At 38.6% G+C, this 27984-nt stretch overlaps 3 protein-coding genes across 8 annotated transcripts; 2 read left to right on the top strand and 1 right to left on the bottom strand.

Annotated features, from left to right (window-relative positions):
- Positions 1-56: 56 nt before the first annotated feature.
- On the top strand, positions 57-5134 carry LOC135610841 (uncharacterized). Of its 2 annotated transcripts, XM_065105824.1 has the most exons (13): positions 57-188; positions 283-514; positions 1463-2010; positions 2089-2178; positions 2272-2511; positions 2722-3247; positions 3331-3650; positions 3750-3850; positions 3933-4027; positions 4112-4182; positions 4252-4354; positions 4431-4464; positions 4547-5134. In XM_065105824.1, exons 2-11 carry the CDS (start codon positions 283-285, stop codon positions 4351-4353), a joined length of 2325 nt encoding a protein of 774 aa, XP_064961896.1. In that variant the 5' UTR covers positions 57-188; the 3' UTR covers position 4354; positions 4431-4464; positions 4547-5134. The 2 variants fall into 2 exon arrangements, with proteins under 2 accessions (XP_064961896.1, XP_064961895.1); XM_065105823.1 differs by lacking the exon at positions 4431-4464.
- Positions 5135-8720: 3586 nt separating this feature from the next.
- Positions 8721-11650, bottom strand: LOC135610838 (protein ROLLING AND ERECT LEAF 2-like). Of its 2 annotated transcripts, XM_065105817.1 has the most exons (5): positions 11513-11650; positions 10268-11391; positions 9977-10161; positions 9685-9908; positions 8721-9618 (listed from the first exon to the last, which is right to left on the bottom strand). In XM_065105817.1, the coding sequence occupies exons 2-5, from the start codon at positions 11343-11345 to the stop codon at positions 8820-8822; spliced, it is 2286 nt and encodes a 761-aa protein (XP_064961889.1). In that variant the 5' UTR covers positions 11346-11391; positions 11513-11650; the 3' UTR covers positions 8721-8819. The 2 variants fall into 2 exon arrangements, with proteins under 2 accessions (XP_064961889.1, XP_064961890.1); XM_065105818.1 differs by having other exon boundaries at positions 9983-10161; positions 10268-11544.
- Positions 11651-11659: 9 nt separating this feature from the next.
- On the top strand, positions 11660-27390 carry LOC135610839 (COP9 signalosome complex subunit 7-like). 4 transcript variants are annotated; one of them, XM_065105820.1, is made up of 9 exons: positions 11660-12155; positions 12264-12339; positions 15739-15827; positions 17557-17646; positions 18028-18072; positions 18196-18266; positions 26058-26190; positions 26447-26535; positions 27051-27390. In XM_065105820.1, the coding sequence occupies exons 1-9, from the start codon at positions 11826-11828 to the stop codon at positions 27070-27072; spliced, it is 945 nt and encodes a 314-aa protein (XP_064961892.1). In that variant the 5' UTR covers positions 11660-11825; the 3' UTR covers positions 27073-27390. The 4 variants fall into 4 exon arrangements, with proteins under 4 accessions (XP_064961892.1, XP_064961891.1, XP_064961894.1 ...); XM_065105819.1 differs by having other exon boundaries at positions 26444-26535; XM_065105822.1 differs by having other exon boundaries at positions 26430-26535.
- The last annotated feature ends 594 nt before the right edge of the window (positions 27391-27984 follow it).

The following is a 27984-nucleotide window of genomic DNA, read 5'->3' as shown; positions in this document are numbered from 1 at the left end:
TAATTTAGTCACAAAAATCGTGTTGTTCGGGTGAACTCCTTATCGTTTGGGCTCCCGAGGGAACCTCGAGTCCCTATAAATTAACAGGAGTCTAGGGTTTGTCTGTCACCGGCGACGTCATTAGCTAGGGTTTGCGCCCAAGATTGATCCGTTGCTCATCTATCCAGGGATTTTGATCGCGCCATAAGGTATGGGATGCGTGTTCGATGTTTCTTTGATCTTGACGTTAGATTTTGATGGTTGTTCAGGGCTTGATTTCTGGTTGGATTTTCTGATCCCCAGATGCCTCCTCGATCGGCGAAGAAGGCGTCGGGTGGGTCGGCGGGGCTGAGGAAGACGGCGTCCAGGACGGCCAAGGGGACGCCCAAGGCCCAGATCCAGCCCGAGGTGGCGGAAGAGCCCCCTAAGGTGGAAGTGGTCACGGCTCCTGTCGACGACGTGAAGAAGGAAATCAAGGTCGAGGAGGTCGTCGTGGAGAAGGCTGTTGCCGGGAAGCCTGTCGTGTTAGATTCTGGTGAGATAGGCCTCGAGCATGCGGATATTAAATTGATCACATCCCCTTTTTTTGTTGCATGTTCATCATGATCTGGAGTTTAGGTTTGTTTTGGTTATCGTGTCTTATCTACTGCTTAATTTTATACAGAAGACATGTGTTCTATCTCTCATCTCGATTGTTGTCATGGATTTTTAATTTTAGCATAAAAATTGCTTAGTTTTGTTATGTTTGCTTTATTCTAATTTAGTTACTTTGCAATGCTGTGCTTACTTGTACTTGACGCTCTGTAATAACTGACCAATGAATCTTCTGATAGGATGATGACTTCTTTTATGCATGTTACTTTGAACCGTGTCCAAATGTTTAATTGATCTTTAGGTAGTTCTAAGTAATTAGATGGATACCCTTCAGCTATCTCCTTTCCCTATGCAACTTCTTTTTTGGTCAATTGCGCTTTGACCTTCTACACTTAAAATATCGGCATCATTTATTTTGTTCTTTTCAATCTGAGTTTTTGTCATTCTAGCTCTTTAGACTTTCACTCTATTATTGTATAGTCACATATCTGTGTTTCTTTGATGGTGGTTGCATGCACCCTTTCTTCTACAAATATGCGGTTCAATGTCATTTGTCTGATGTCTTCATCAATTGCAAAAATCTTTCTGGTTTGTGATTAATAGAACAGCGTGCTTTGCTATCTGGGGAATCAAATTGAGATTTCTGAGTTTGGATGCTGTTCAATAAATCCCCATATTGTACATGATTTTGAAAAAGAAAATTATTTTGGCATCTTGATGTTTGTCATCAAAGTGATAAATTTTTTTTTTTTTAGTCATTGAATTATTCTAGAAATTTGAACAGATTTTATGATAATCTTTTGTGCTTGCTCATTAAGGATAAAAAATATGTAGCTATTGTGTAAATATAACTGAATAAGATGCAAATTTTTTATGCTTGTCATTGCAGATGAAGATGATGTGAAGGAGGTTTATATGGAAGAAGATAAAGGTGAGAGGTTAGAGTTGGAGGACAATGAGCCAGAGGATGATCCTGAAGATGATACTGCTGTAGATTATGGTGAGAAAGATATGGAGAATGAAGTACAAGAAGATTATGTTGATGAAGGCGAGGAGGGTGAAGAGGATGACATGGCTGAAGAAGAAGAAGAAGCAGACATGGTTGATGAGGAGATTGAAGATGGTGGAGAAGAGTTAGAGGGTGAAGAGGATGATGAAAATGCTGAGGAAGGCCATGAGATTGATGCCGAGGAAGAAGAGCACCATGAGGTAGTTAAGGAGCATAAAAAGCGTAAGGAGTTTGAAATTTTTGTTGGTGGTCTAGATAAAGATGCTACTGAAGATGACCTCAAGAAAGTTTTTACTAAAGTGGGTGTGATTACTGAAATTCGTCTGATGATGAATCCAATTACAAAGAAGAACAAAGGATTTGCATTCTTGCGTTTTGCAACTGTGGAGCAGGCAAGACGTGCTGTTTCAGAGCTCAAAAGCCCTGTGGTTCGTTTTTAACATCTTTTTAATCTTTATTTGAGTTTTCTTTTTGACTCATGAGAATTTAGGCATCTTCTCTTATAGGTGCGTGGTAAGCAGTGTGGTGTTGCTCCTAGTCAAGATAGTGACACTCTCTTTGTGGGTAATATTTGCAAGTCATGGACAAAGGAACATGTAATATACTGAATTAACTTGTTCTATTTTCTGGAGTTTTATTATTTATAATGTTTCCTGTTGAATTGGATTTTGTTGGGATCTCTTATGCAGTTCAAGGAGAAACTTAAGAGCTATGGAGTTGAGAACATGGAAGACATGACCTTGATTGAGGATACGAGTAACGCAGGAATGAATCGTGGTTTTGCCTTTCTGGAGTTCTCATCACGTGCCGAAGCAATGGATGCTTACAGGCGCCTACAGAAGAGAGATGTAGTTTTCGGAGTTGATAGAACTGCCAAGGTTGCATTTGCAGATTCTTTCATTGAGCCAGACGATGAAATCATGGCACAGGTATAATTTTGTTCTGCAGTGTAGCAAGACTGCTGTTTTAGTCTATTTGTTCTTTGCAGCACAACACAAAAAGAAGTGAGCTATTGATCTTCTTTTGTGTGCAGTAAGTTTGTTGTGCATGAAATTTTGGAAATGGCTTTAGGCCTTTTTGCATTCCTGTAATGCAGTGTACTAAATTGGGTTTTGTATGAATTTGCTATTGAATCTCAGGTTAGAACTGTTTTTATTGATGGCTTGCCTGCTGCATGGGATGAGGACCGTGTAAAGGATTATCTTAAGAAATATGGTGTAGTTGAGAAAGTTGAGCTTGCTCGTAATATGCCGGCTGCCAAGAGGAAAGATTTTGGATTTGTTACTTTTGATACCCATGATAATGCTGTTTCATGTGCTGAAGGCATTAACAATGCTGAGCTAGGGGAAGGCGATAACAAGGTCAAAGTTAGGGCTAGATTGTCAAGGCCGCATCAAAGAGGCAGAGTGAAACGTGGGCTTCGTGGAAATTTTATGATTGGCCGCAGACCTGCTTATGGTGGCCGTGTGCCTTATGGTCGTCCTCCACCTCATAGATTTCCAAGTCGTGCCCCTAGACCAGTTGTTCCACGTGGTGTACCAGTTGGTGGTCATGGTGTGAAGAGACCTCTTGGATATAGAGACAGACATCCTGTAATGGCAGCAGCAGAGAGAGGGCGTTTGCCTCCCCCAGAGAGGTCCTACGAGAGAAGGCCACCTGCACCAAGTACATTTCTTGTCTTTTGCATGGCCATCATGCTTGCATTTACCATCTAGAGCACTGAATTGTTTTGTAATATTTTTGGATAGTTGCTTCATACCCAAAAATCAGTGCTAGGAGGGACTATGGTAGGCGTGATGAGCTGCCTCCTCCTAGAAGCAGAGCTGCTGTTGAATATGGATCTAGAGTTCCTGGAGAGAGACATCCATCTTACAAAGTTGATTACTCCTTCCGAGGGTCTGCTTATTCTGATATTCCTCCACGAAATGCTACTCGCCCTGGTGATAGACGTGCTTACATTGATGATGGTTATGATAGAAAACTTGAACGGCCTGTCCCTTCTTATCGAGAGGGGCGCAGCCGAGATTATGATTCAATTCCTGGACCAAAACGCCCTTACTCAGACTTGGTTGGTGCTAATTGAGTTTCTTTTTTCAAATACATTTGCAAAATTTTCCTTGCTTCTACTATTTCAAATTCTGGCTATGTGGCTTGGTTATCTATTTAGGATGATTCTCGTTATGCGGATGTAAATATACGTCAGACAAGGGCTCGCTTGGATTATGTTAGTGGAAGTGGTGCGCAATATGGAGATGCTTATAGTGACAGGTTTGATATGTGATTTCTAGTCATTGGTCTATTACATTCACTACTATTCTGTCAATTATCTAATAAGGTTTTTTCTAAGCAGGTTTAGCCGATCTCATGTGGGATATAGTAGTAGTCGTACTTCCCTTTCTGGTCATGATAGCTTGTATGGGAGCCGTCAGGGAATGTATGGTGGAGGTATGTAATTTTTTTTTTCAACTATTCAATTGAATATTCAAAACTTGGTTATTATGTATTTTCGAAATCTATACTTGGGTTCAGGCAGTGGCAATGATGGTGGTCGGATGTACTCATCAAGCCTTAACAGTAGTTATCTGTCACGTGGATCTGATGTAAGCTCATTCTTTAGTTGTTATTTTGTGGTTATTACCCTGTATCTTTTAATGTACTTTTTTTTGCAGGTTGGTGGTGGCTCTTCCTATTCATCCACATCCCTTTATTCTGGTCGTGGTTTGAGTGGCAGTGGATATGTTGGCAGTGGTGGGTCTAGTTCATACTACTAAGGTGCTCAAACTTTTGTATTTAGCATTTTATTCTTTGATCTATATTCTTTTTGATGCCTGATAAGCCGTTGTCTCAGACTGTCACAGTTCTCCTTGATTTTGCTAGCAATGGTATTACTTCCTTTCTTTTATTTCAGTTAGCACGGTTTGGTTATGTTCGGTGATCACATATAGATTTGTCTTCATGGCACAGATTTAACATCAAAGAAGGCTGGTGTAGGCTGTTGATTATAGGAAGCTTCTCAATGTGATGCCTACACACTTGGAAAGAGGGATTAATGCCAAGCATGCTAAGCTTGTTTTTATGTGAGAGAGCATCTTGAACTTGAGTTAAGAAGCAGAGGGCAGGAAGGTGTGGTCAGAACAGTTGTTTGCATTTGGACCGTTAGCTAATGTTATTCAGTGTATGAGAAATTTTACCTACTGTGGATCAGAATCAGGGACATCAAGAAATTTCATGAAGCTTGTTCTTGTCTGCTGCTATTAAGACATATTATTGGATCAACAGAGGTCTTTGCAGTTAAGTTTTCAATGAGAAACATTTTGTAGATGAGATGTTCTTGGATAGATTATTTTATCGTGACATCTGGATTTAAGGCTTAAGCTTAAGCAGCTTCAAGTATGTTATGCACATGTATTGTTACAAAGGGAGCCATGTCACTTGAACTACCATCAAGGATTTGATAAAAAACTAAAATGGAAAAAGGTTCTCTTTTGGACTTATGTCGTACTAAACATTCCATTTACGTGCTAATATAACTTGTTGGATACGCTTCTTATCTATGCATTCTTGGATTGGCAAGTTGGCCTTCATCATAAACTTACAAAATTGGTTCCCGAAGAAGGGGAAATCACTGCTTTTCTTCATGCAGAGCATATTGATCTGTGATGATTATGTGGCTGCCTATCTTCTGGATCTGTTTAATTATTAGACAACAAAGTACAGTAAAAGGCCATTGGGACTGCATGTATGTTTTCTTGGTTTCAGAGGTACATTGTTTTCTGGAGCTAACTAATTATTAGACAACAAAGCACAGTTAAAGATTGTGGATAGTATGTTTACTTATTAGGTTTTTAGTTACATTACTTATCTCCGATCCACGTGTCTGAGCTACACACAAGTTCATTCTGTGTTGGTTCTTTTCTGCATGTGGTCTCAAGATATCGAGACTAGTAGCACAAAGAGGTTTGATTTTGCTGCCATCATCATGCAACTTCTCCATACTTGATTTGAGAAATAGAGTAAGACTAAGAGCAGGAGAGATGTAAAACCAACTTGGGAGTTCTAATTGCCATCCTAATGATTCAACATTAGCATTTTTAACTGTTAAAGCTATTTAGAATATATATAATTTCTAGAATATGTATTGCTACGCTTATGAGGCACATTGGAACCACAAACAACTGAGTTGGTTGTTGTTTGTTGACTTTTACAGAATTGACCAGATAAGTGCCTGGTGAAATGGAATCTTCAGTATAACTTTGGCATGGTAATGGACAAAATTTTGGTAAACAAGTGGTTATTGATGTGAGTTTTGTAGCAATGATGAATAAAAATTACTACCAGATCTTGAATCTTGAGTGGAAAAAGAATCTCAGAGTATCAGTTATGCAAAGAGAAATTGTGTTTTAGTAATTCTATGTGAGCAAGAACTTGCTTCCTCCCAACTTGATGATTATGTACCATGTGAATTTTCAGTTCTGAGGTCGTAGTTGAAGTTGGTCATTGCTTTTCAAGGAAATAATCTGGTCCTGACTGAACAGGCCTAAATCTTCTAGCTTTTACGTAGGACTGTCCGAGATGTGATAGAAGAAATGATTATGCAATATACCAAGCTAAATCATATAATTGATCAACTACTTCAGATGTTGAACTTAGCAATTGACAAACTTAATACAGATGTACATCAGGATGGTTTGCTACACCATTTTTTAACAATGAAACATCGACTGTATCATTAATGTGACACTGTACAAAATGTTTTCTTATTTTGTTTCATATAATTTTATCCTTCACAAATACATTCTTCTTTAAATGGTGTTCAGGTGCTGTCTCATTTCTTTTCAGCATTGCTCTTTCATAGTCTGGTCAATCCTTGATTTTGCAGTCATGTATGGCTTTATACTAACATTCTTGATAATAATATGATGGTTTCCTAGTTGCACTTTTCGTGTCCATAGCATATTCAGGTTCAATTATGTTCAGTTATCAGCTGAAAGGAGTCCATCTTTTATTTACCTCATAATTGAATTATTTGATGTTAAGAATGATGTATTTGTAAAGATGCTTCTGCAAACATGAAATTTAATGGATTCTTTTGTGAATAAACCATTGCACTATTGTTTTGAATTTACTGGAGTTGTCATTTTTAGTTCAAAAGCCCAGGTAACTATTTTGATTTTGCACACCCTAAGTTTTCATTTTTATGAATTAATCATTTGAAACACAAGCATTTACTTGGTTTCTTTGCAGTAACCAAACTTACTTAGATACATTGAGATTGGATGGGAAGCAAATACAAGCAATTTACCAACCTTTTTGCATCAGCCCAATGCAAACTACTGTGTATTAAATGTTAAATCAGCATTCTGAAAACTATCTAAGGGATTCAAATTAGTGAGACACTGTTTAGTTTAATCTGATATAGCTTAGTGTAGCTTTACTATGTTTTGGTTTAATATAATTCAGCCTAGATGAATGTAATTAGTTCTTCATGAATTTGCATAAAATGGAGGCCATGTAGCTTTGAAAGTGACAATTTAATTCTAGTCGATGGGAGGAGCTTTTCATGAGTTTTTGAGATCAGTTAGAAAAGTAGAGGGCAGAGCAAGCTGCCCCCCTCATTCAATCTTAGTGGCAATCTGCTTATGCTTTCTGTTTTTGATTTTGTGGATATATTTTGTCATTTTTTAATAGTTATTTTAGGATTCGTACTGTCATATTCTGAGTCTATTGTTTGAGAGTCCTACCGTGGTTATAATATGGGTTATAGATGAGTTGAGCTTTTCTAGTAACTGATTTAAATTATTTAGTTTTCCTTGGATGACAAATCTTCTAGTGCTTCTATTGCTGTTTAGAAGAGTATATGTAATCTTTGTTTCGTGCTTCATGTGAAATGTGTTTTACAAGTATTGTTTTAGATGTAAGACGACATTTGTTTCTAAATGACAAAATTGCACAGTTTGATTTATTTCACAAATACTAGATTACTGTCTTTCTTACGACTTAATAGATTCTTCCAGACAGCATTCTTAGAGAATTTATATTTTAATATTTGACAATAAAAAGGTCTGATCAAACAAGACATGTTTGGATCATGTGCCACAAAAATTTAATGGAGGTCTCATCAATGGAGTAACTCGTTGTATTTTGAAGATTAATCAATTTTGGGGATGTTTACTTTGGAAGCATTGAGAAAGACAAGACCGGTCTTTTGATGGTGATCAGTTGAAGTATACTTGGGACCGATTTAATTGGTTTTTTCATTTCAGGTCCAACCTTCCATTTAGAGGTCTTATTTCAGTGGACGTGCATTAAATTAGCACTTTGTTTGTTCAGAACTTTCTTTTGGAAAAAGTTTATGCACTGTTGATATCTTTGGCAGAGGTGTTGGAGAAATGTTGGAAATGTTTTGCTCAGTGCTCGGCAACTAGTGTGTTGTTTTATATCTTTCTTTTTAGTTGTACTTTAATCTGCAATTTGCACAACACTGATTTGGGATGGGTGGGTGTAAATGAGTGGTTGGATTTGTTTTTTGTTCTCTATAATTTGTGTTTGTGTTCTCACAAACACAAACGGCAGCTAATTCATGTATAATATCCATACGGTATTTTTCACCTTGTTGAGCTCCTCAGATTGCAGTTTTTTCCGTCTTGACTGGTATTTGTGTCTCTTCCTATCGAATATCAAACGATTGATGATATATTTTATGTCGGTCTATTTTGATCACGGAATCAACTGTTGTATCGAGTAATGTATGGTTGACCAAAAAACAAAAAAAGATAAATCACCTTATATGTGTTAACTACTTAGAAAATATGGTTTTGAGAATTACTAAATCTATGCAGAATCCACGTTCTCTAAACAATAGATCCGTAAGATACGGAGGACAACCAGCAAATTATCACAACTCTCGTAACTTAAGACCAGATGATCCAATAATAATAAAAAGTATTTAAGTCGCAATTAAAAATCAACCCAAATGTGTACTCCCAGCCATTTCACTGACATTAAAAAATAGCTATCGAAAATTTCATGATAAAAAATAATTAACATTTGAATAAAAAATTGAGCAACTCATTTTTTGCCTCTACAAACAAAGAAAGACGTCGCAAAGAATATTAGATCTGTTATAATAAACAACAAGTAGATGTAAAGGGCTCCCTTTCATATATTATTAGATTACTTCTTTTCTCGAGTAATGTGGACAATCCAAGCAGCCAAAACTATGGAACGGGTGTTCTTACTAAAACGACCCAGCTCGTCGGCAAACAGCTTCAAGAACCTCCACAAACAAGCCCGAGAACCCGGTGATGGCCTGAAACACCCCGGGCAGGCCCGTCTGGATGTTGTTTAGTGTCACGGATCTTGTGACCTCCACTGCCTTGGCATGCTTCACCATCTCGTCCTCCACCTTTCTTCGGCAAGCGGCGATCTCCAGCTTCTTCTCTGCCAGCGGGTCACGCGCGTCGAACATCACATGCCCGTTGTTCTCATTCCCACCGCCGGGAAGGCCGATACCGACCGTCGAGTAGGATTGGTAGTACTTCTTTTCGATACTTCTCAGCGACGTCGACTTCTTCTCCAACTCTTTGGAGTATGTCTCAGCCCGCTTCTTAATCTTTAGCTCCTCCGCCTGTTTTGTGCAGATGACATGGATGACACTCATGAAACTTTTGATCGCCTCGGAGGCAACCTTATCAGGCAGTCGGTCGAGTGCCTGCTTCCATTCATCACAGAAGGCAGTGAGTGCAATCGAGAGGGGAGAAGAGTGATCTTCCTGGATATTGTCACCGCCGACTCGGAGAAGGGTCAGCTTGAGCCAACCATACAGCGCATTGACGTAGTCTCTTTGGTACTTAATCAGGCGGTCAAAGCTGGAATGCCAAGCTGAAATGGCAGCTTCGAGGTCACGCGTGGCAAGCCTGTGGAGGTCAGATGTGGTCGCACCAGCGAAGACGCCGTTCACGAGCCCACGCACTTGTTGGACGACATGGTTTTGAGCTTCATGAAATCGGTTCATTTGCTTCCACATACTCAGAAGGCTGCATGCAAACTTGCATATCAGATTTGATAAATGTAATGTGCATGCATCAGATTTCTCAACTCACTTGTAGCAGATCTCGAAAAGCTGCGGTGCGAGCTCGTCGTCACGGACTCGTGTGATAGCAGAAGAGGTGGTAGTCACGGCTTGAGATGTGACTACGATTAGCGATTGCAGTTTAGTTATGGAAGTCTTGGTTTTGTCCAGCTTCGAATCATCTTTTCCCCTGCATTCGAGGCTCTGCAAAGTCGATAGCTTCTTCTCATGCTCGATCTTCACACCTTCTCTAGCCTGCAATCATAGAGATCAAACAATCAACATCAACTCTCCTCGTGAACACACATGAAACACAATCCTACCTTCACCTCCTCAAAGAGCTTCTTCTCCCACGCCAAGAGTTGTTCCAAGGTGCAACAGTGGCTCTTCTTTCCTCCACCCGACTCCATGGCTTCCGTATTCAACTGATACCGTATCGCCAGTGGCGGCTTCGATGTCCAACTCGACGATAGCGCTCTCAGTACACCATTTGAATGGTACACCGTCTCTGAGAAAATAATATATATATATATATACATATATGAAATAATTTAATATTTAAAATTCTTAAATTCAAGAAATAAATGACCACCAGTACATGGACGGGACTAAACTCTTTAGATGAGACAAGTTGCGGTCGAACCGGGCGTGGCCGGTCTCGAGGAGATCGGAGACCGCGTCGCCCGCGGCAGCGGCCTTCGCGAAGTACTCGTCGATCGCTGCCACGATCTCCGCCAGGTTGCGGTGGCGAACCACCACCTTGAGCTCCTCCGCTGCAGCGGCGGAGGCGCAGGAGATTATCTGCCGCCCTGCGTTCCACTGCGCTGAAGACGATCCGGCCTCCGACCTTACCCACTGCTGTGGTTTCACCACCGTCGCTGTGAGAGACCCGATCTCCGATGGCGTCAACCGGCTTCGCTCCGAGGCACCGTCGTAGTCGGATCTGGCGTAGATCGCGGTGGATCTCGAGTCCTTATCCGCTTCCGGCTCCTCGTCGTCGGATCTGGTGGAGGAGCTGGTGGAGCTCGAGTGGGGCTCGCCCCATTGGCGGCAGTGGACCTCTTCCCTCCCTTCTCCTCCTCCTCCTTCCATCTTCTCTACCTCCATGGCGAGATGATGGTGCTGATCGCGATTTTTCTCCTCGAGCTCGGCTCTCCGACGATCAAAGAACTCGGAACTTGGGGGAGAGGGAGGGTAGAAGTACTCCCAGTCCCAGGTAGACCAGGCGGAGGAGGAGTGGGAGGGGCTGGCGGGATACGTAGAGTTCATGGCCGCGAAGCGCCCCGGAGGGGCGGCCACTGAGGGATTGCGAAGGTTGGTGTCGGTGGAACCGGAGACGGGGAGGACGCGAGGGAGCTGAATGCCGGGAGAGGGCGAAGGAGGGGAGGAGCAAGAGGAGAAGTAGAATGGAGGGGGAGGCGGCGGATGTGGCTGGGGCGTGGGCGGCGGGAGCGTGGATGGGCCTGCGGAGGAGCGGAGGAGAACCGGAGGGGCGTGCTCGGAGACGCCGAGGGGCTCGCCGAGGGCGAAGCGGGTGAGGGCGGCGGCGGCATCGCGGAGGGAGCGAAGGTAGTCGGAGTGGGCGGAGGCAAAGTGGTGGCGGGAGTGCACGGCCTCCTTGATGAGGCGGTGCCGCTCCCTGCACCGTCGCACCGTGTCCTCGTTCTCCACCCGCGACGCCGTGCACCCCATCCCCCGACCGACTCTGCCGTCCGTCCGTGGCGCCAATTCCACGCACCTACCGAAAACAGACTGACAAGAGATAAAGACCGAGACTCAAAAAAGAGAAGGAAAGCACCGGCCAAGACAGGCCTCCATTGTTCACAGAAATCAAAGGATCACTGCAGCCTTCGCCTCACCCTTTTAACTCGCGACCCCATCTTTCCTTCCGTCGTCCTTTTTCTTTATCTTCCTCGGCGTTTCATTGGCGGGTCAAAAAAACAAACACCTTACATGCGTCACGATAAAGCATCAGGCCGTGGCGGAGGTGAGGAAAAGAGGGCATGTGCCATTGCACGGTTTCTCCGCTGTCCCGGCTTTAATTGTCTCGCTGTTTTGGATCGAGCGAAGACGTGTTATGTCATGGAATCTCCCTTCTCTGCAGCGTTTTAGAAGTAGCTGAGTCAGCCCACTGGCTGTGTTGTCTGCTTGTAGCGGTGGTGTTGGCTCCATATGTTGTTTGAGTCGCCCGCAATGGGTTTTGGGTTCGGCTCGACCGTCATAAAGCGTCAAGGTTGGGCGCGATGGCCATCACCCGTTGCTCTCACGCGACAAACCTTAAAGGGGTCCCAACAAACCTCGAGCCACCATCCCATCGATCTCACGGGAGGGGAAGGGATGGACATGGAGCGCAGGCAATCGGAGATCATCGATGACTTCGTGAAGCGAGCGGCGGCGCTTTACGATGCCGCTCCCAACCTCGCCGGCCTCATCCTCGAGGCCACCGCCCATCCCTTCCTCTTCGCCTTCTCCGAGATCCTTTCCGTCCCCAGCCTTGCCAGGGTTCGTGACCTCCTCCATCCCCTTTCCGTTCCTGCTCTGTTGTTGACCATCCAATTCTCGGATTCTTTTCTTTTCCGAGTTTTTAGACTATTTTAATCCGTCATGCAGTTGAAGGGAACGCAGTATTCGTCGTCACTGGATGTGCTTCGCTTGTTCGCCTACGGCACATGGAGCGATTACAAGCGTAAGCGTAACTGATCGTAGTTTTAGCTTTGCATCTGCTAGGGTTGATGTTGCATTGTCGTTCTAGGGATGTTTGCAGTTCTTATCTGTTCGTAACAGAAATTTGTGTGTATGATTAGCGTCATAATGCCATAAAAATTACGGAGGAGCTTGTTCTCGTGCAACTGGAATAAAAACTGAATTGGAGTGTGTGGGAACGATGGTTTTTTGTTTATAGATGATAGAGATGGTGAATGGTCAGAAAGGTCACTGTGATATATACAGTTAACTCAATGTGATTATCTATCTTTGTCGTGTATAACGTAAATAGATGTTGGAAAGCCTATTTTTTGTGATTCAGTATCCTTACTGGTCATATTTAGGCCTATGCAAGAGAATGTGTTTGGAGATGTGTATGTTACTTCATTTACACAGTGTGTTTCCTGATTGATTTCTTGCATCATTTAGTCTTTCTTTTTAATTTCTTTTGCTTTGTAATTGATAGCATAAATAAGTTTTCTGCTTTGGTCGAATTTGCTTACCCAGAGGTGCAATGGTGGGTTATACTGTATTTTTCATAAGTATGGATACTTTTAGGATGTATTACAGCACATGGCTGCTGTTGAAATCAGCATCACACTAACGACAGATTGTCAACTTCTTAGAGGAGCAAGATATGGATTTTATAGCAGTTGATTTTAGCGAAGCATTAATATGTGAAGAATCAGAAGTTTAGAACTTCTTTAAGGGACCTAATTCTGTATTATAATGGGTTGTTATGTTGATGCTTACAAATTTATTGACATTTTTCTTGAGTCAATAAAAATTTTAAACAAATATAGTCCACTGGAAAACAAAATATTTTTTCTCTTTTGCTTTTTCTTTCTTTTTTCTCTTCTTTCGTTTCTCTTCTTCTATTTTTTTTTCCTTTTCTCATCTCTTTTATTTGTTTGCTTGTCTCCTCTTTTCTCTTTTTTCTTAAGTCTCAGAACTTTTTGTAAGAAATTAACAGAACTCATTCTGTTGACTCATGGAAGTTGTGAGTTGCAAGACTCAAGTCACATCTCATTTTCCTCCCACCTCCCACTTCCTCCACCACACACACACCTCGCCGCACCCCACCACCACCCGCCCGATTTTTCTAATGCAAGTGGTGTACAGGCCAGTGCATGGAAGATTGCACTGCAAGTAGGGAGCAGCAACCAGTTATGATCTTCTCCACTTTATCTGAATCCTTTTCTCATCATCCATGGTTTTAGAAGGGCATCAGTTGCTTGTTGCTCTTCTATTTCTCTTCATTTATTTTTGTAAATCAGCCTTTTTTAATGATGCTTAGCACATATGTTTCTGTTCATTCTTGATATGCTGAACCCATTTAAGTTGGTTGACTTGCTGATATCAAATTTATTTTATTAGATACTTGTCAAAACAGATATGGATCTCTGCCTTCCTCATTTTATTTTTAGGCCAGAGTAAAACTAGAAAGAATGACAGAAATAATATTAGAATGCATTAGAAATGTACTTCATTTTGATGTGATGAAGAAAAGAAAATGTTCAAAACTTATCTTGATAGTGGCCTTGGTAATATTTTGATGCTTAATGCATATCACTTGTTAAAATGCTATACCCAATTATCTGGGATGAAGATCAACTAGATGACAAGTTGAGTGCGGATAACTGAAGAATTTGGTGGTTCAGGGCAGGAAGTGTCCTCATCTTATAGATTGGTGAATCTGTGATGACAAAGATAAAGGAGAGAAGGGTGATGAAAAGAAAGAAGAGTAAAGAAGTTTCATATGCATTATTTTCATCTTTCTGTTTTCTTCTTTTCTTTTTTTTTTTCTTTTGGGTTGGACGGGGGTGTTATGGTTAATAGAATGTTTTAAGAAGCCTTTAGATGGTCTATTAATTATGTGGATTCAAGAGAAGTGGACCAGAGAATAAGATCACATTATGAAAGTTACGAAGATTTGCATCAAAAAACTTTCTTTGATTTTATCTCTTTTGAAGCTACATTTATTGACCTAGTGGGTACTGAGTTTAGCTTGTTTTGTCTATATAACACTATTTATTCAATTTTATGGGAAGATAAAAGATCATAACCACTCAAGATCTTTCATTAGTTTAAATGTCAATGTGTTATTATCAAGTGAGCGACATCATGAGATGGATGTAAACATCATCTAGAAAATTTTGATATCATTGTTTTATGATATATGTTTTATTTGATTTTATTTTCAGAAGCTTGTACCTTCTATGGGGAACAGTGGAAGAAGCTGAATTTTTTCTTCTCTGTAGTAATGTGTCAGATTGGGTCGTCAATCCATGTAGCAATGTTGCATTTTCTACAAGTTGGATGACTTTTCAGGACAATTCCCCCAAGTTAAATACCTTGTGTTGCAAGTATCATCTACGAAGACTAGCATCAGGGTGTTCTCAGTGTGGTTACTCCGATGTTCAAATCAGTAAAGAATCCAAGTTTATAAGTGAAATAAAGGCATCAGATCACTAATCATACCTGGGAAGCTTCTCTTTTAGACTGGTGAGGGGAATATTCATAGAATAAGGAATGCACTGAAGAATATTTATTTTAGAAAATGGGCCAGGTCGACTTGACTCCACAACATTGACTGACAATTAAATCCGACCCTGACAAGTTATCTAGGCCGCTTGGTGTGTTGCCCTTTCTTTCTTTGGTTTCATTATACGATACTGTGACTGATTAAGAGAGCAAAACTACCATCTGTCTCTTTTTGTGCTGTACAACTTACTGCTATATATGTTATCTAAATAAGAAATGTATTCTCTTAAGACATCCTTTATAGGTTACAAAGTTTTCAATATGTTTATCTTTTTTCTTTTTCCACACGTTTGGCATATCTTCTTTAGGAAGTGTTCTCTTACCAAGAAAATTCTTGTGTTTGGGTTCTCTTACTCTATAATTTTTATTCAAGTGCGTTGTTTTAACCAGGGACATAAAGGGTTCTTTAAACATCACTAGTCAGGATGTATTAATCTGAAATTCACTAGTCAGGATGCATCAATTTATAAATTCTTTTCCAGAAATTTATTGAGGTCACCGTACTGTACCGGTTGGTATATTTGGGTTCTTTAGAATCAGTATTAATTTTGGTACCAATATTTGATTCCTTGGTGTCAACACACAATGTTATGTGGATCACTTAATCATCTGGCTATGGTTTTATCTTTTCTCTCTTGAGGAATACCATCTTTCTATAGTTCAAAAATATATTTACTTGCAGTTCCTAGATAATAATTCTTGATATATGTTGGGTGCCTAATATCGTTCACATCTCCTTATTGAAAGGAATGATAGTAATTATAGTTGTAGTTTTGCATAATGAATTTTTTGTGCAGTTAAGGATCTGATAAATTGGGAATGTTCACACCTATTATAGGTAATGCTGGTTGTCTTCCAGTGCTATTACCTGATCAAGTCCGCAAGCTGAAGCAACTAAGTGTGTTGACACTGGCTGAGATAGAAAAGGTGCTTATGAATTATTCTTATCATCCAAGTGGGACAATTTTATTCCAAAAAATAGGCCATACTATTTTTTCATTTCACCTTTTATAGGTTCTTTTTGGGTCAGTTTTTCATCTTTAATTGACTTTGCAGGCTTTTTTGTTAATATACTACATTGCAAACATGAATTTCTTTCATGTGAGTTTGTTGATCACAATTGGAAATTTATGCTTTTCAGTTTTCTCTGTATTCGTGGGCTTCAAAGTTACAACAATACATTATTCACCTAATATGCATACAGACTCAATTAAGTATACAGTACAAACTCAATAATGCATGCAATTTCAACTTTATTTATGATATATTAAAGACTTTATATGAATGCAACATCCACCTAATACCCTAAAACTAAATGGATTCTTGTGGGAGACTTCTGTGGTAATTCAATCAACCTAAAAGGTTTTTTTTCACATCAAGGCTTTACCTAGAGAATCTATTTTGCCTAATTTTCTAATCATGCATTCAATTATCTAAAAGAATATTTCAGATATCTCTATTTCTACATCACTATGCTGCAGATGGATGTTGATCAATTCTCGTTGTTGCGGATCAATCTGGAACATGAGTGAGAGGAGGTGCGGCAAGGGGGATGAGAAGGGTTAAGGTTCATGTGAGTGTACAAAATGGGTTGTGGAAGGGATGGAAGGATTATGTTTTTTTAGTAGAGAGAGTAGGTGGAAATAAATTAACAGACCATGCTTTGTGGTACAATCAAAATAGTTCCTAGTATATAACTGGTATGAAATAGTCATTACACATTAGGTGGTATAGGTAGTAATGTACTGCCTGATGGAGGGTCTCCTGTGATTCAGGCTTAACCAGGAATTCAGTCATTTGTGTTTCGGTTGATATTTTAATAAACCGCTGCTATGTAGAACACACATTTCACATTTTCTTCTGTGTGACTTATTGATTTGTGTTGTTTGTCCATTGGTAGTTTTAACTTTTAAAATAAGTAAACAGAAAAAAAAAGAAGGCAAGCCTTTATGATGAGAGATGATTTTCTGTCAGTGTTATGTTTTGACAACCTTCCTGCTACTTTGCTCCATTAGATCTTCTTTAAGGTTAACATTAATATGGAAAAACTATTCTTGGCCGAAAGCAATGAGATTTGTGAAAGTAATTGTTGAAAATGGTGACATTACACATAAAATTCCTGAATAGGATTTAACTGGATGATTTATATCGGTTATGATACCACCATATATCTTTTTTCACTTGGAAATACATAAGAAAATCCAGTAAAAGTCTGTAGAGGGAGTGGGGCCAATCACCTGCTCTGGGGCCAGAACATCATTCAAGGTCTTCATTGCCAAAACTGAATGATTTATTCATTAGTGTTGTATATATCAATCTAATACTTTTATGTGGTATTACCTATTTTTATGAACAGGTCATTTGATTCTATAAATATTATATACGATCATAGGTTGTGTAAGTTGTACATAGTATACATTTAGTATATATATGCAGATGTACATGTATTGATTGGTCTGTTGTGTCCTACTTTATAAGATTTGCTACATCAATGTGTTCATATAGTGTCAGATGTCATTGAGATTAGATGAGACAATAGATCAGTTATTGGGTGATTGTGACTTTTTGGGCTGCTTGATGAACCATCTTATCCTCAATATCTTTAACCAATTGCAGTTATATTATGGTGATATCCAATTATTTCGCTGGTTGTTAGGTATTGTCTTATGATCATCTCATGGAAGAGCTGGATGTTTCAAATGTTAGGGAACTTGAAGATTTCCTTATCAATGAGTGCATGTATGTGGTAAGTATTTGCGGATTATGTTTACTGAATGAAATTGTATAATTGATGAAGGCACTGATTTTTCCTATCGATGAATGATATACTCTTATTCACTTTCTCTGTTTCTATTACATGGTCGTCCATGTTATTCCACAAGTTTCTATCTGCATCGTTGAACATTTTATCATGTAACTGCAAGTCCTTTTCTTCTGTATAGTCGTGCAATGTACCATTGCGGCTACCAAATTTTGGCATTTTCATGGATTCTACTGGGTACTTTGGAGTACTTATTTCAGATATAAAGACATTTATTTAGAGCATATTAACTTCCATCAGTTAATGATGAAGTTTTAGATGTTGATATTGAGCAATACGCTTATGCTATTATTGTGGTCCTTGAAGGGTATTGTAAGAGGAAAACTGGATCAATCACGCAGGTGCTTCGAGGTTGGTAAATGTGCTGCCCTGTCAATCTTTGTATACTTTTTTTTGTTCACTAAAAACAGATCTGTACCGTAATGCTTCATGCAATCCTGTTTATTTCCCCTTCTATTTTGGCTTGTGGTACAGGTTCAGTTTGCAGCTGGAAGGGACCTTAGACCTGAACAACTAGACAACATGATTCAGACACTAAATAACTGGTATATATTTTTTCCATGGTTGTATGTATGCCATGGGAGTCTTCTCACTTTGTTGTATCTTTGTTTTCTTATATGAGGATCTTGATAATGTTTGATTATGGAAAAGTGATTTAATAGTGCATTCATTGGACTAATTTGTATGAATATACAGTCACTTATTCAGTTTAGTACTTATGAAAGTTGTAAAATGGCTTACCAATGATATTAAGTGAACATCCACAGGTAGCACTTAAATTTCTGTTTACGGGTATTTTTCCTGAAGTAGTTTGAGAAGAAATTCTTGATTTAGAACATATTTTATTTACACCTGCAAGGTCTTTATTACTATTTAAATTCAGTTTGATTAGGATTCTCAAATTTGGCTTCAGTTTGACTAGGATTTTTCGGCTATATGTTACTGTGTGGGTTCTTTGTATTTGCTCAGTTATAGTTTTAGCAGGGTATGTAGTAATCTTTTTTTATGGCTGTTTATACTTTCTACCTTAAGATTTAGCAGCTGCCTGTTAATGTTTTTCTTCAGTAACAAGCATTGATTTCAGTATCTATGTAGATCATACTAATTAAGAATTCATTTTAATGATATAGTATGTCTCAAGGTTTGACTTACTGGTCCGAGCTGGTGTGCCTTACCGGTCAACGGCATGGCACGTGCCGCTTCATACTGGTGTATCGACACACGATACGCTGGTACATATTGATGTTTCAACGAGGAAGAAAATGAGGTTGAAGAGGAAGGTCTGGTGGAGGAACAGAGAAGGAAGAAGAAGAAGAAGAAGAAGAAGAAGAAGAAGAAAGAAAAGGAGAAGTGTAGCAATACCTAGGAAGCAATGGCAGCAGCAACAGTGTCGAAACGAAGCAGTAGCATCACAGCGGTGAAGAGGCAATGCTGTTGTAGCATTGCAGCGGCGAAGAGGCAGTGCCACTGCAACATTGCAGCGGCAAAGCGACGAAGAGGCAGTGTCGCTGCAGCATCCAGTGGAGAATCAGCAAAGAGGTAGCATTGCTGCAGCGATGAAGTGACAAAGAGGCAGCACCACTGTAGGATCGCAGCGGCGAAGCGACGAAGAAAGGTTCGCTGCAGCATTGCAGTGGCGAATCAACAAAGAGGTAGCGTCGCTGCAGCGGTGAAGAAGCATTGTCACTGCAGCATCGCACTGACGAAGAGGTAGTGTCGCAGCTTCGAACGCGAGAAGAGCCCTAATATGCTTTTTTTTTAACGCTGAAATGGATAGGGGCCCACCACTTTTTTGATTTTTTATTATTTTAATGTAGATCGCCTGAAACGGGGTGGTCTATGTCAAAGTTTGTAATTTCGGTCCATACCGGTGTACCGAGCCTTGCTCGGTACTGTACGTACTAAGGCATACTGATGGTACGCCCAAAATGAGCTGAAAAATCTCCAAAAATACCTGAAAATAGAAAGAAAAAAAAAAGTTAGAATAGGGTTTTTAAGCTATAAATAAATATAATTTTAGTATAAATTTAGCAAAAAAATATAATTTAGGAAAAATAGTGCCACATATCTTTTTTGGGCTTTGAGGAGTAGCCTTGTGGTATGTTCCAGATCATCCTTCCATTAATATTGAATTATCTACAAAAATATGTATTTGAATTGTTAGATTATTTTTTATGCAATTTAAACTTTAAGATTCAAATGAACAAATTAATTAATCAATGGATATACCTGGTTCTACCATAAAATAGAATGACGAGACTCTATGAGTGATGGATCGAGATCCTCGATCCTATGTATCTGTATATTAATATGAAATGTTTGTCGGACCCAATCCTTAAATTGATCCCATGGCATAGTGTACTAATACACCGTATGCGATTGGTGTATCGATGTGGTGATGGTCGTAGGCTGATCGTCGTGAACCACATGTGTCCGAGGTAGCTCCTGAGGCAATGACGAATATGGCATATATTAGTGCGAAACATAGTGAATTGTAGAACTTCTACTTTCGCTATTGATCTGCTGCACCGTATCATAAGGTCAATCATCGTACTGTTGCTCGGAGAATGACCTACTATCATCGTGCTGCTGTTGGCCGTAAGTTTCTCCATAATACGACGATTGTGAATACGATGAGTTTCGTTCTATGTTTTTGTTCTATATATATTGGCTTCCCCTTTTCCTTTTGTGCATAAACTTGACTAGTACCTCGTCGAGCTCCATAATCTGAATCTTGGGTGGCATGGGTAAAATATTGCTCCTCGATCTATGCACAACCCTCAAATTATATGGATGGGATTATCAATTCCTCGACATCATCACTATCATCGGTTGAGGTAGTATTGTCTACGTCATTGTCATGTCAGTCTTAATACCGAGCTAATTGTTGAATGCGATTGCAAAGGTGTCTCGTCACCCGACTCGATTCTTTCCAATGGTGCAGCTGATGCTACTGCCTTCCCCTTTGTCTTTGCCTTTGTACGTTGGGCAGACGACTGTGACGATTGGGTGTCTCTAGTTCCTAGAGCAGTTTGACTTGATCTTGTTTGGCTCCTTCCGCCACGCTCTGATCGAGGGGAATTTTCCTCCTGCTGGGGATATGCTTCCTCTTCTTTTATTCCCTCGGTGATAAAACACGAAGGACGTTGAGGATCTCCAGCCTCATCAAGTAGAGGATCCTCTTGGTTCTTCGCCACTTTGACCCACTCTAACATCGGCTCTGAATCTTCATTTTAGAATTGGAGGTCGATGGGATCAATCTCTGTTTCCTCTGGCTCCTTGTCCAGTTCGACACACCACAACCTTAGCCGCATGTTATAGTGGGCATATACCAGTTTCTCCAATCGTTTATACGATAGTCTGTTGTAGACCTTCGTGTGAATTAATGCAAACATTAACTAATTACTTTCGCAACCACTAGATGTCGTCTATGAAAGTACACAGACAACAACCTTCCTTAAATATGGTGTGCCCCCTCCAAATTGTAGCCACCACTCAATTGCAAAAAAGTATAAATAAGACTTTATTAGCATAACAAATAATTAATATCAAATATAGTTTATAATCAATATGTGTGTAACTTTTCTTCACCGGGATCCATATTGTAATGACACGATATAGCTATAACGTCAGAGAATGAACCAATTGTTTCTCGGAATAATTGATCCTTCATAATAGCATCGGCTACATCAGTAGTGCTTGACAAGAGTCGATATATAACATTTCTTAGTGTCGAAAATAAATCTGATCGTGTTCCAAGACTATATTGAAATTGAATTGTCGGATTTAGATAATACGCTGCAAAACATAATTTAGTTAGTAAGAATTTTTTATACATTAAAAAATTATGAATTAAATTACACTGAATATGAGTTTAACTATATTATGGATATCTTGGTCCATATGAACTTTAGTCTTGCGATCGATGATCTATAAGTATTGGTCGGCCTTAAAATCATCTTTGAATGCTTTCTTGATCTCCTCGCTTGTTGTAATCAACATATGTCTAAGATAAGGCATTTGTGAATGCTTGTTCATATCGACCTTATGGAGGACAACGTAAAGTGGTTCCACACCTTTTATGATTTCATTCACGGTCTCCCAAAATCTAGAAGAAAGAATGGTCTTTTCCATCTTTTTTTTTTCATCGTTCAATCTCGAATACCTGGATTCGGACCATTCCTATGTGGCGACCATTGCCTTGAGGCCCTGTCGCTTTTGCTATATTGACTTTAAGGCAATGAAATTTGTAGCAAACCGAGTGACTTCAGGTTTAAATATCTCACCATTTATATACTTTTGCATTAAAGAATGGACCCAATAATGATTATATATAAACTTTGTGATCAATTGTGCTTGAGTTACACACTTGTTGACTGATGGTAGTTCGCCAATATCCTTCCGCATTAGATCTATGCAATGAGTTGCATATGGAGTTCAAAATATTGTTTTCCTTTTTTCCATCAATTGTAAATCGACCTTCTTAAAATTGGCTTCATTGTCAATGATTATCTTGATAATGTATTGTGGTTCAATCTCTACTACAATGTCCATTAAGTTTTCAATGTAGTTTGCATCTTGAATCTTGTCGAAAGCATTAATTGGCTTATGAAACACCACCCATCTATTGCAATAAACAAGAAAATTGATGATACTCATTTTTGTTGGTCATGTCCAACCGTCACACATTAGTGTCACCTCATATTCGTCCTATTGCTTCTTGAAGGATTTGATCCAATCCTTTAGTTCTGTCACCTCCTCATCTAAATACACGTCGTGGATCTCCCTCAATGTTTGAGGTTGGATCCTCGTGCCAGACTTTTGAATAAAGGAGACCATGCTCTGATAATATGGACCTTGAGTTGTGTTTGCTAGAATCCTGTGGAAGTTAAACCATTTTGCAATTACATTCCCAATATCCCGCTTCTTTTCTTTTGTATATACATCGTCAATCCGTGTCTGTTTCGTTGTTTGTGGAGGATAGGCTTGCGGATCAATATCAATAATATATGGTGCGAACCTCCTGCCAAGTCCTCTCATAAAACCATAAATTCCACCCTATCTCATGCTACTAGTTTGGCTTAATTGAGGAGGGGTAGTTGGTTGCCTCGTGTTGGCTAACCTCTGGATTCTGTGGCACAGATCCACTGCCATCGCCATGCTTCTATTGTGAATCAGGTCGTCGATGTCTCATTGCTTCCTCGTACATATATAGATGCTCTAATGATGCACGAATATCAGCTTTGAGATCCAGATCAATTTCATCGTCGCAACCCTCATAATCGTCATAAACCGGTTCCTACGTAACCCTATAGTGTTCTTTCGCAACTCTTGCTTTTTTTTATATTGTATCTTTCCTTGTTTGTTGTAACTTGTTTTGAAATGATTTACGGACCTCCGTCGGAACCTTCTTGCATTTTGTAACATTGGGATACCCATTGACCAAATGCATTTTCACCCGGGTGATTCCTCCACCCTTGCCGACGTAGTCATAATAAATGCATTGTCAATGATGACAGTTCCCGTCCATCTTTCAGGCATGATCCCAAGCATGTGCTTGTTCCTTTGGTGTCATGTTCCTACCAAATTTAAATCAAATAAGCAAGTTGTGATTACCCCTAGTTTAAAATAACAAGGTGTGATTATACGTGTCATAATGAGCCATAATAAGGTGCATTAAATACGTCGAATTGACTCAATATCATTAAATCATCATTAAAACCATTAATCACACTACTACCAGTTAATTAATTAGTCCATTTTCACCACTATAAACATGTCAAACACCCTAATAGGTATTAAAGACATTGAGTTGACTCAATATCAATCAAATTTTGATAAAATCATCATTAAAATCATTAATCACAGTATTAAATAACTTAATTAAAGCCTAATTAGATTTATTTTACCACCATAAATATGTTAAATACTTGAAAGAAGCATTAAATATATAATTTTGATTAAATATAGGTATGAAATTATCATTAGATATATTAATCACACTATTAATATGGTTAATTACCTATTAATTATTTCTTATTCAACATTATAAATTTATAATCATGTCAAACACTCTAATAGGCATTAAAGATATTTAATTGACTCAATATGGGTCAAATTTGAATATCATTGTAATTAAATACACTAATCATAGTATTAACATAGTTAATTAATTTGTAATTAGTCCTCTTTCACCGCTATAAACATGTTAAATATCCTTAATATGTATTAAAGACATTGAATTGACCTAATATCGATCAAATTTTGATTAAATCATCATTAAAATCACTAATCACAGTATTAAAAAAAATTAATTAAAATCTAATTAAACCTATTATACCATCACAAACGTATGATTCAATCCTTAATATGCATGAAATATAAAGATTTGACCTATTAATTGTCTAATTTTGAAAAAAAATCAATATTAAACACACTAATCACAAATTTAAAGACCTTAATTACTCTCTAATTAACACTATTATACCATCAAAAACATATCAAAGAACATATTAGACATTAAGTCATACACCACATAGAATAGGCTTAATCATCTCATAACTCAACAAAAATTTAGAAAGAGAATACATACCTCTTGATCAAAGTGTTCTTCCTCTTAATTCTCTCAAATTAACCTTCTAAATTTGATCTAATCCATAAATCATAGCTTTGTTGAGTTTAGGAGAATGAAAATGTGATAATAAGAGAAAGATGTGAGTGAAAAAGAGTTTAAGGAAACTTAAAAGATTGAGAGAGTCAAATGAGTTAAAATAGGGGGAAGGAAAGGATTTAAAAACTCTTCTATAAGTCTCAAACAGTTAAATTGACTGTTTGAAATAATAGGGCAATCTTAGCCCTTGATCGGTAATGATTGAAATCTGATTGTTACCGACCGGTACATGTCGGTAATGGTTGGATTTCGATCGTTACCGCCCGGTACAGATCAATAACGATCGAAACCGATCGTTATCGCCTAATATAGACCTTGTATTGTCGGATACGAGGTCAAGACATTGGTACCGCCCGGTAGAGGGTGGTTCGCGTACCGTTATCCTTTGGGATTGGTACGTACCACCCGTACTGGGCAGTACACATCAGTAATACAAACTTTGGTCCGCGTATCGGTCCACACCCGGACCGATACGTACCGCCCAAACTGTACCGTTTTGGGTGGGTACAGTAATCCCTGGTATGTCTTAGGTCACACGTGTAGGGGGTAATTGCCTTTTTTCTGAATGGAGAAACAAGTAACTCTTTTTTCCTATGATAATAATAAGGAGCATTTCTCCCATCTATTTCACCTAGTTAAAATTCAACATTTTTTACGCTTTGACATGATTTTACATTGGACATTAACTATCTAATGCAACTCTTGTTTCAATTTCACTTGTGACATCTAGAGAGGGAAGAAATATGGCACACAAACTGTTATAATGAGTTCTTAAATATTGTATACTCCTAACTATCAGCTTTGTTTATGTACTTTTCTTGGTGCTTCAGGAATACAGTACACTTTTGCCATACAATAGGGGTAGTGAGGCACCTCCAATATCCATTTGGAAATGTTTTCTGAATCAATAAATTAATTGATTGTAACACTAAAATATGAATGCTTTGTTTTTATGTTATAGGGAGTCCTTGGCCAGTGAAGTAACTTTTTTTCCTTAGCTTTTGACTTTGCTTATTTGCTCCACATTAAGAATATTTTTCTACTCTTTATCAAGGATCAATATCGTGAACACTTGAACATGGTAATGTGATTCGCTGTCAACCATCCTCAGTGCTATAGAGATTATGTCCATAGGAATAAGTTGTTCTTATATAAGCCATTTTGTTGATTGTTCACATAGGACAGTATTGAAGTTCATATCTCTGTAAGAAAATTATTTACTATCCATTGGATTCAACACATCATTTCTTGCTGTGCAAAACTATATAGAATTAGAATACTATTCATTTTAATAAACTGATTGGTATTTATTCTGAGAGATTGTGGAACATTTACATGTTGTGAATTCAACTTTCTTGTATCCCATGTGCTTGTGATCCAAAAAAGCACATGGATCTTTATTTGTTATTTAGGATTGACATGCAGATGATTAGAAGTTTACCCAAGAACAGAATACACTATTCAGTTTTATAATTTTAATTTCCGAGGAATATGATATTCTATGAAAAAGTTCAAAGAGTAAGTTTGTGTCCTTCATAAGCTGGGTTTTCTTTTTTCTGATCTTTCTAGTTTCTCCTGTGAGCCACTGGAGGAATGTATAACCTGCTTTGACAGAACATCTTTCATGCATTCTATTCACTTATATTTTAGAAGACACCTCGTACAGGTCAGGAACTTCGGATAATTTGCTTCATATGATCCAAGAGAAAATCAAGTGGGCTGATACTATGAGTGAGGCCAACAAGATGCATAGGAAGGAAATTGTGGACAAGGTGGAAGAAGTGAAGAAATCTCTCAAGGTCAGCTTAATTGTTTGAGAATAACTTTAAAAATGGTTGACAAATATAATCCACATTTAGTTCAAATGCTTGAATAAAAAGCGAAGTTTGTTTATGTTTATGCATCAACACCTCTTTTAACTATTGGCCTTTTTTTCTTTGTAAATCATCTATGACTATATACAAGCATGTGAATAACTAAATTATGTATTAAAAATCGCAATGTTAGTCGATGTGTCTTACTCATTTGGTGGCAGAAGTTAAACACTTTAAGCAGGCCGACTTGCACTTACAAGGCCACGGAGAGATCTTTTCTGAACCTGGAGGAATGATGGATTATGAAGAAGATCGTTCCCGACCTAAGAGGTAATCACTTTGTGCAACTTGTTTATTCATAGCAGTACACTCATTCAAGTATGTTGGTACCAGCATTATGTACGTAAATCTGAATCATGTTGCAGGAATAGATGTCTAATTCTTGTCTGTATTAGAAATGTGGTTTCCTAATCATGAGAATCCAACATGATGCTACCATGTTAGAAATGAATGATTATAGGCCCCCCTTATAATTTCAACTTCTATGTGATCATGCATTGTAAATGGCAATTACATACGTGGTCCCGTTGTGCAAATCTAATATGATTATAAGCTTGGGCAGATAAATCTTGTTTGCTCCTAGTTTTCATCTTACTGCAGCAGCTAAAATGGTGCACATGTATCCATTTTACAATAATCTCCACGAGCAGATCATGGGATCAATAACTGTGCATGGCTCGTCATCAACCCTCCAGCAATCGGGCTTAATGACTTGCTCGTTCTCAGTTGTTTATGAAGTTACCATGGCTTCTAACAGCTCTACATTTTGCAAATCTCCATTGCAGGAGGCGACAACCAATGGCTTGAGACAAGAGGGTGGACGGATGAATAGCCAGCCAGTTCTACGTTTTGCTGACACTGTTTCAAACAACTCTTCAACCGATTGCCTTATGGTTCATCCATAATCGCTGTCCGTACTTACAGCCTCTCTACTTGTTTTCCTGTAGAATCATCAAGTTCAAACTCAATTTCGTCTTGCAATCATGTCACGCATTCGTTAACAAGATGGATCCTGGGGAATCGAGTGGTCTTGATATCTTTTTCCCTGGTGAAATAGGCATTGATATTTGTGATTCCTTAATATATCAGGTACAATCTGAAGCACCTCAGATTCTTCCGGTCTTATGGCTTGGTCCTGATCTGATCTTTACAGTTGGGCTTTTGATGTACGCGTATGTTTTGTGATCCTGGATATAATGAACTGCACCTAAACAAAATCTATAACCCTATACTGGAACACACCCCACAATCACTGCTGACCACATAGGATTCTAGCCAAACAATTTTGATATCAGTATGACTGTTGTTCAAATTCAAGTGATGCTGATTCTTGGTCACTTGGAAGAGGGCTAATTATAGATTACTCATGTAATTAGTCATCATTAGTATCTTATTTTTTATATTTTTAAAAATTATATTAGGAATAAAATTAAAATATTTAATCTTGTTTTTTATTCTATCATCGATTCTACTGATAAAAATCAAAGTAAGACAGCACATGATAAGTCCTATGATATTTTCGTTAGTAAAGTCGACGAGAGGAATGAGGTTAAATATTTTTAGTTTAATAAGCATATGAATTTTAATATAATTTTTAAAAGTACAGCAACAACCTAATTAACAATGTAATGATTCTTTCTGTTCAAGGTTATATTACCATTATTGTCATTTTCCACGTCAACAATTGTTTAGGCTGATGCAACATCCTTTGGCTTATTA

Source organism: Musa acuminata, chromosome BXJ2-4, assembly GCF_036884655.1.
Source record: "Musa acuminata AAA Group cultivar baxijiao chromosome BXJ2-4, Cavendish_Baxijiao_AAA, whole genome shotgun sequence".
Classification (NCBI taxonomy): domain Eukaryota; kingdom Viridiplantae; phylum Streptophyta; class Magnoliopsida; order Zingiberales; family Musaceae; genus Musa; species Musa acuminata.
This window is presented reverse-complemented; position numbering and strand designations above follow the sequence as displayed.

Excerpts from the sequence above, each read along its gene's own strand:
- LOC135610839 (XM_065105819.1), top strand. The coding sequence starts at position 11,826 with ATGTTGTTTGAGTCGCCCGCAATGGGTTTTGGGTTCGGCTCGACCGTC. Across the intron at positions 15,828-17,556 it reads CACTGGCTGAGATAGAAAAG|GTATTGTCTTATGATCATCT; the intron begins GTGCTTATGAAT and ends GCTGGTTGTTAG. Across the intron at positions 18,073-18,195 it reads AATCACGCAGGTGCTTCGAG|GTTCAGTTTGCAGCTGGAAG; the intron begins GTTGGTAAATGT and ends CTTGTGGTACAG.
- LOC135610838 (XM_065105817.1), bottom strand. The coding sequence starts at position 11,345 with ATGGGGTGCACGGCGTCGCGGGTGGAGAACGAGGACACGGTGCGACGG. Across the intron at positions 10,162-10,267 it reads CAACTTGTCTCATCTAAAGA|AGACGGTGTACCATTCAAAT; the intron begins GTTTAGTCCCGT and ends TTATTTTCTCAG. Across the intron at positions 9,619-9,684 it reads CTTTTCGAGATCTGCTACAA|CCTTCTGAGTATGTGGAAGC; the intron begins GTGAGTTGAGAA and ends GTTTGCATGCAG.
- LOC135610841 (XM_065105823.1), top strand. The coding sequence starts at position 283 with ATGCCTCCTCGATCGGCGAAGAAGGCGTCGGGTGGGTCGGCGGGGCTG. Across the intron at positions 515-1,462 it reads GCCTGTCGTGTTAGATTCTG|ATGAAGATGATGTGAAGGAG; the intron begins GTGAGATAGGCC and ends TTGTCATTGCAG. Across the intron at positions 3,248-3,330 it reads GAGAAGGCCACCTGCACCAA|TTGCTTCATACCCAAAAATC; the intron begins GTACATTTCTTG and ends ATTTTTGGATAG.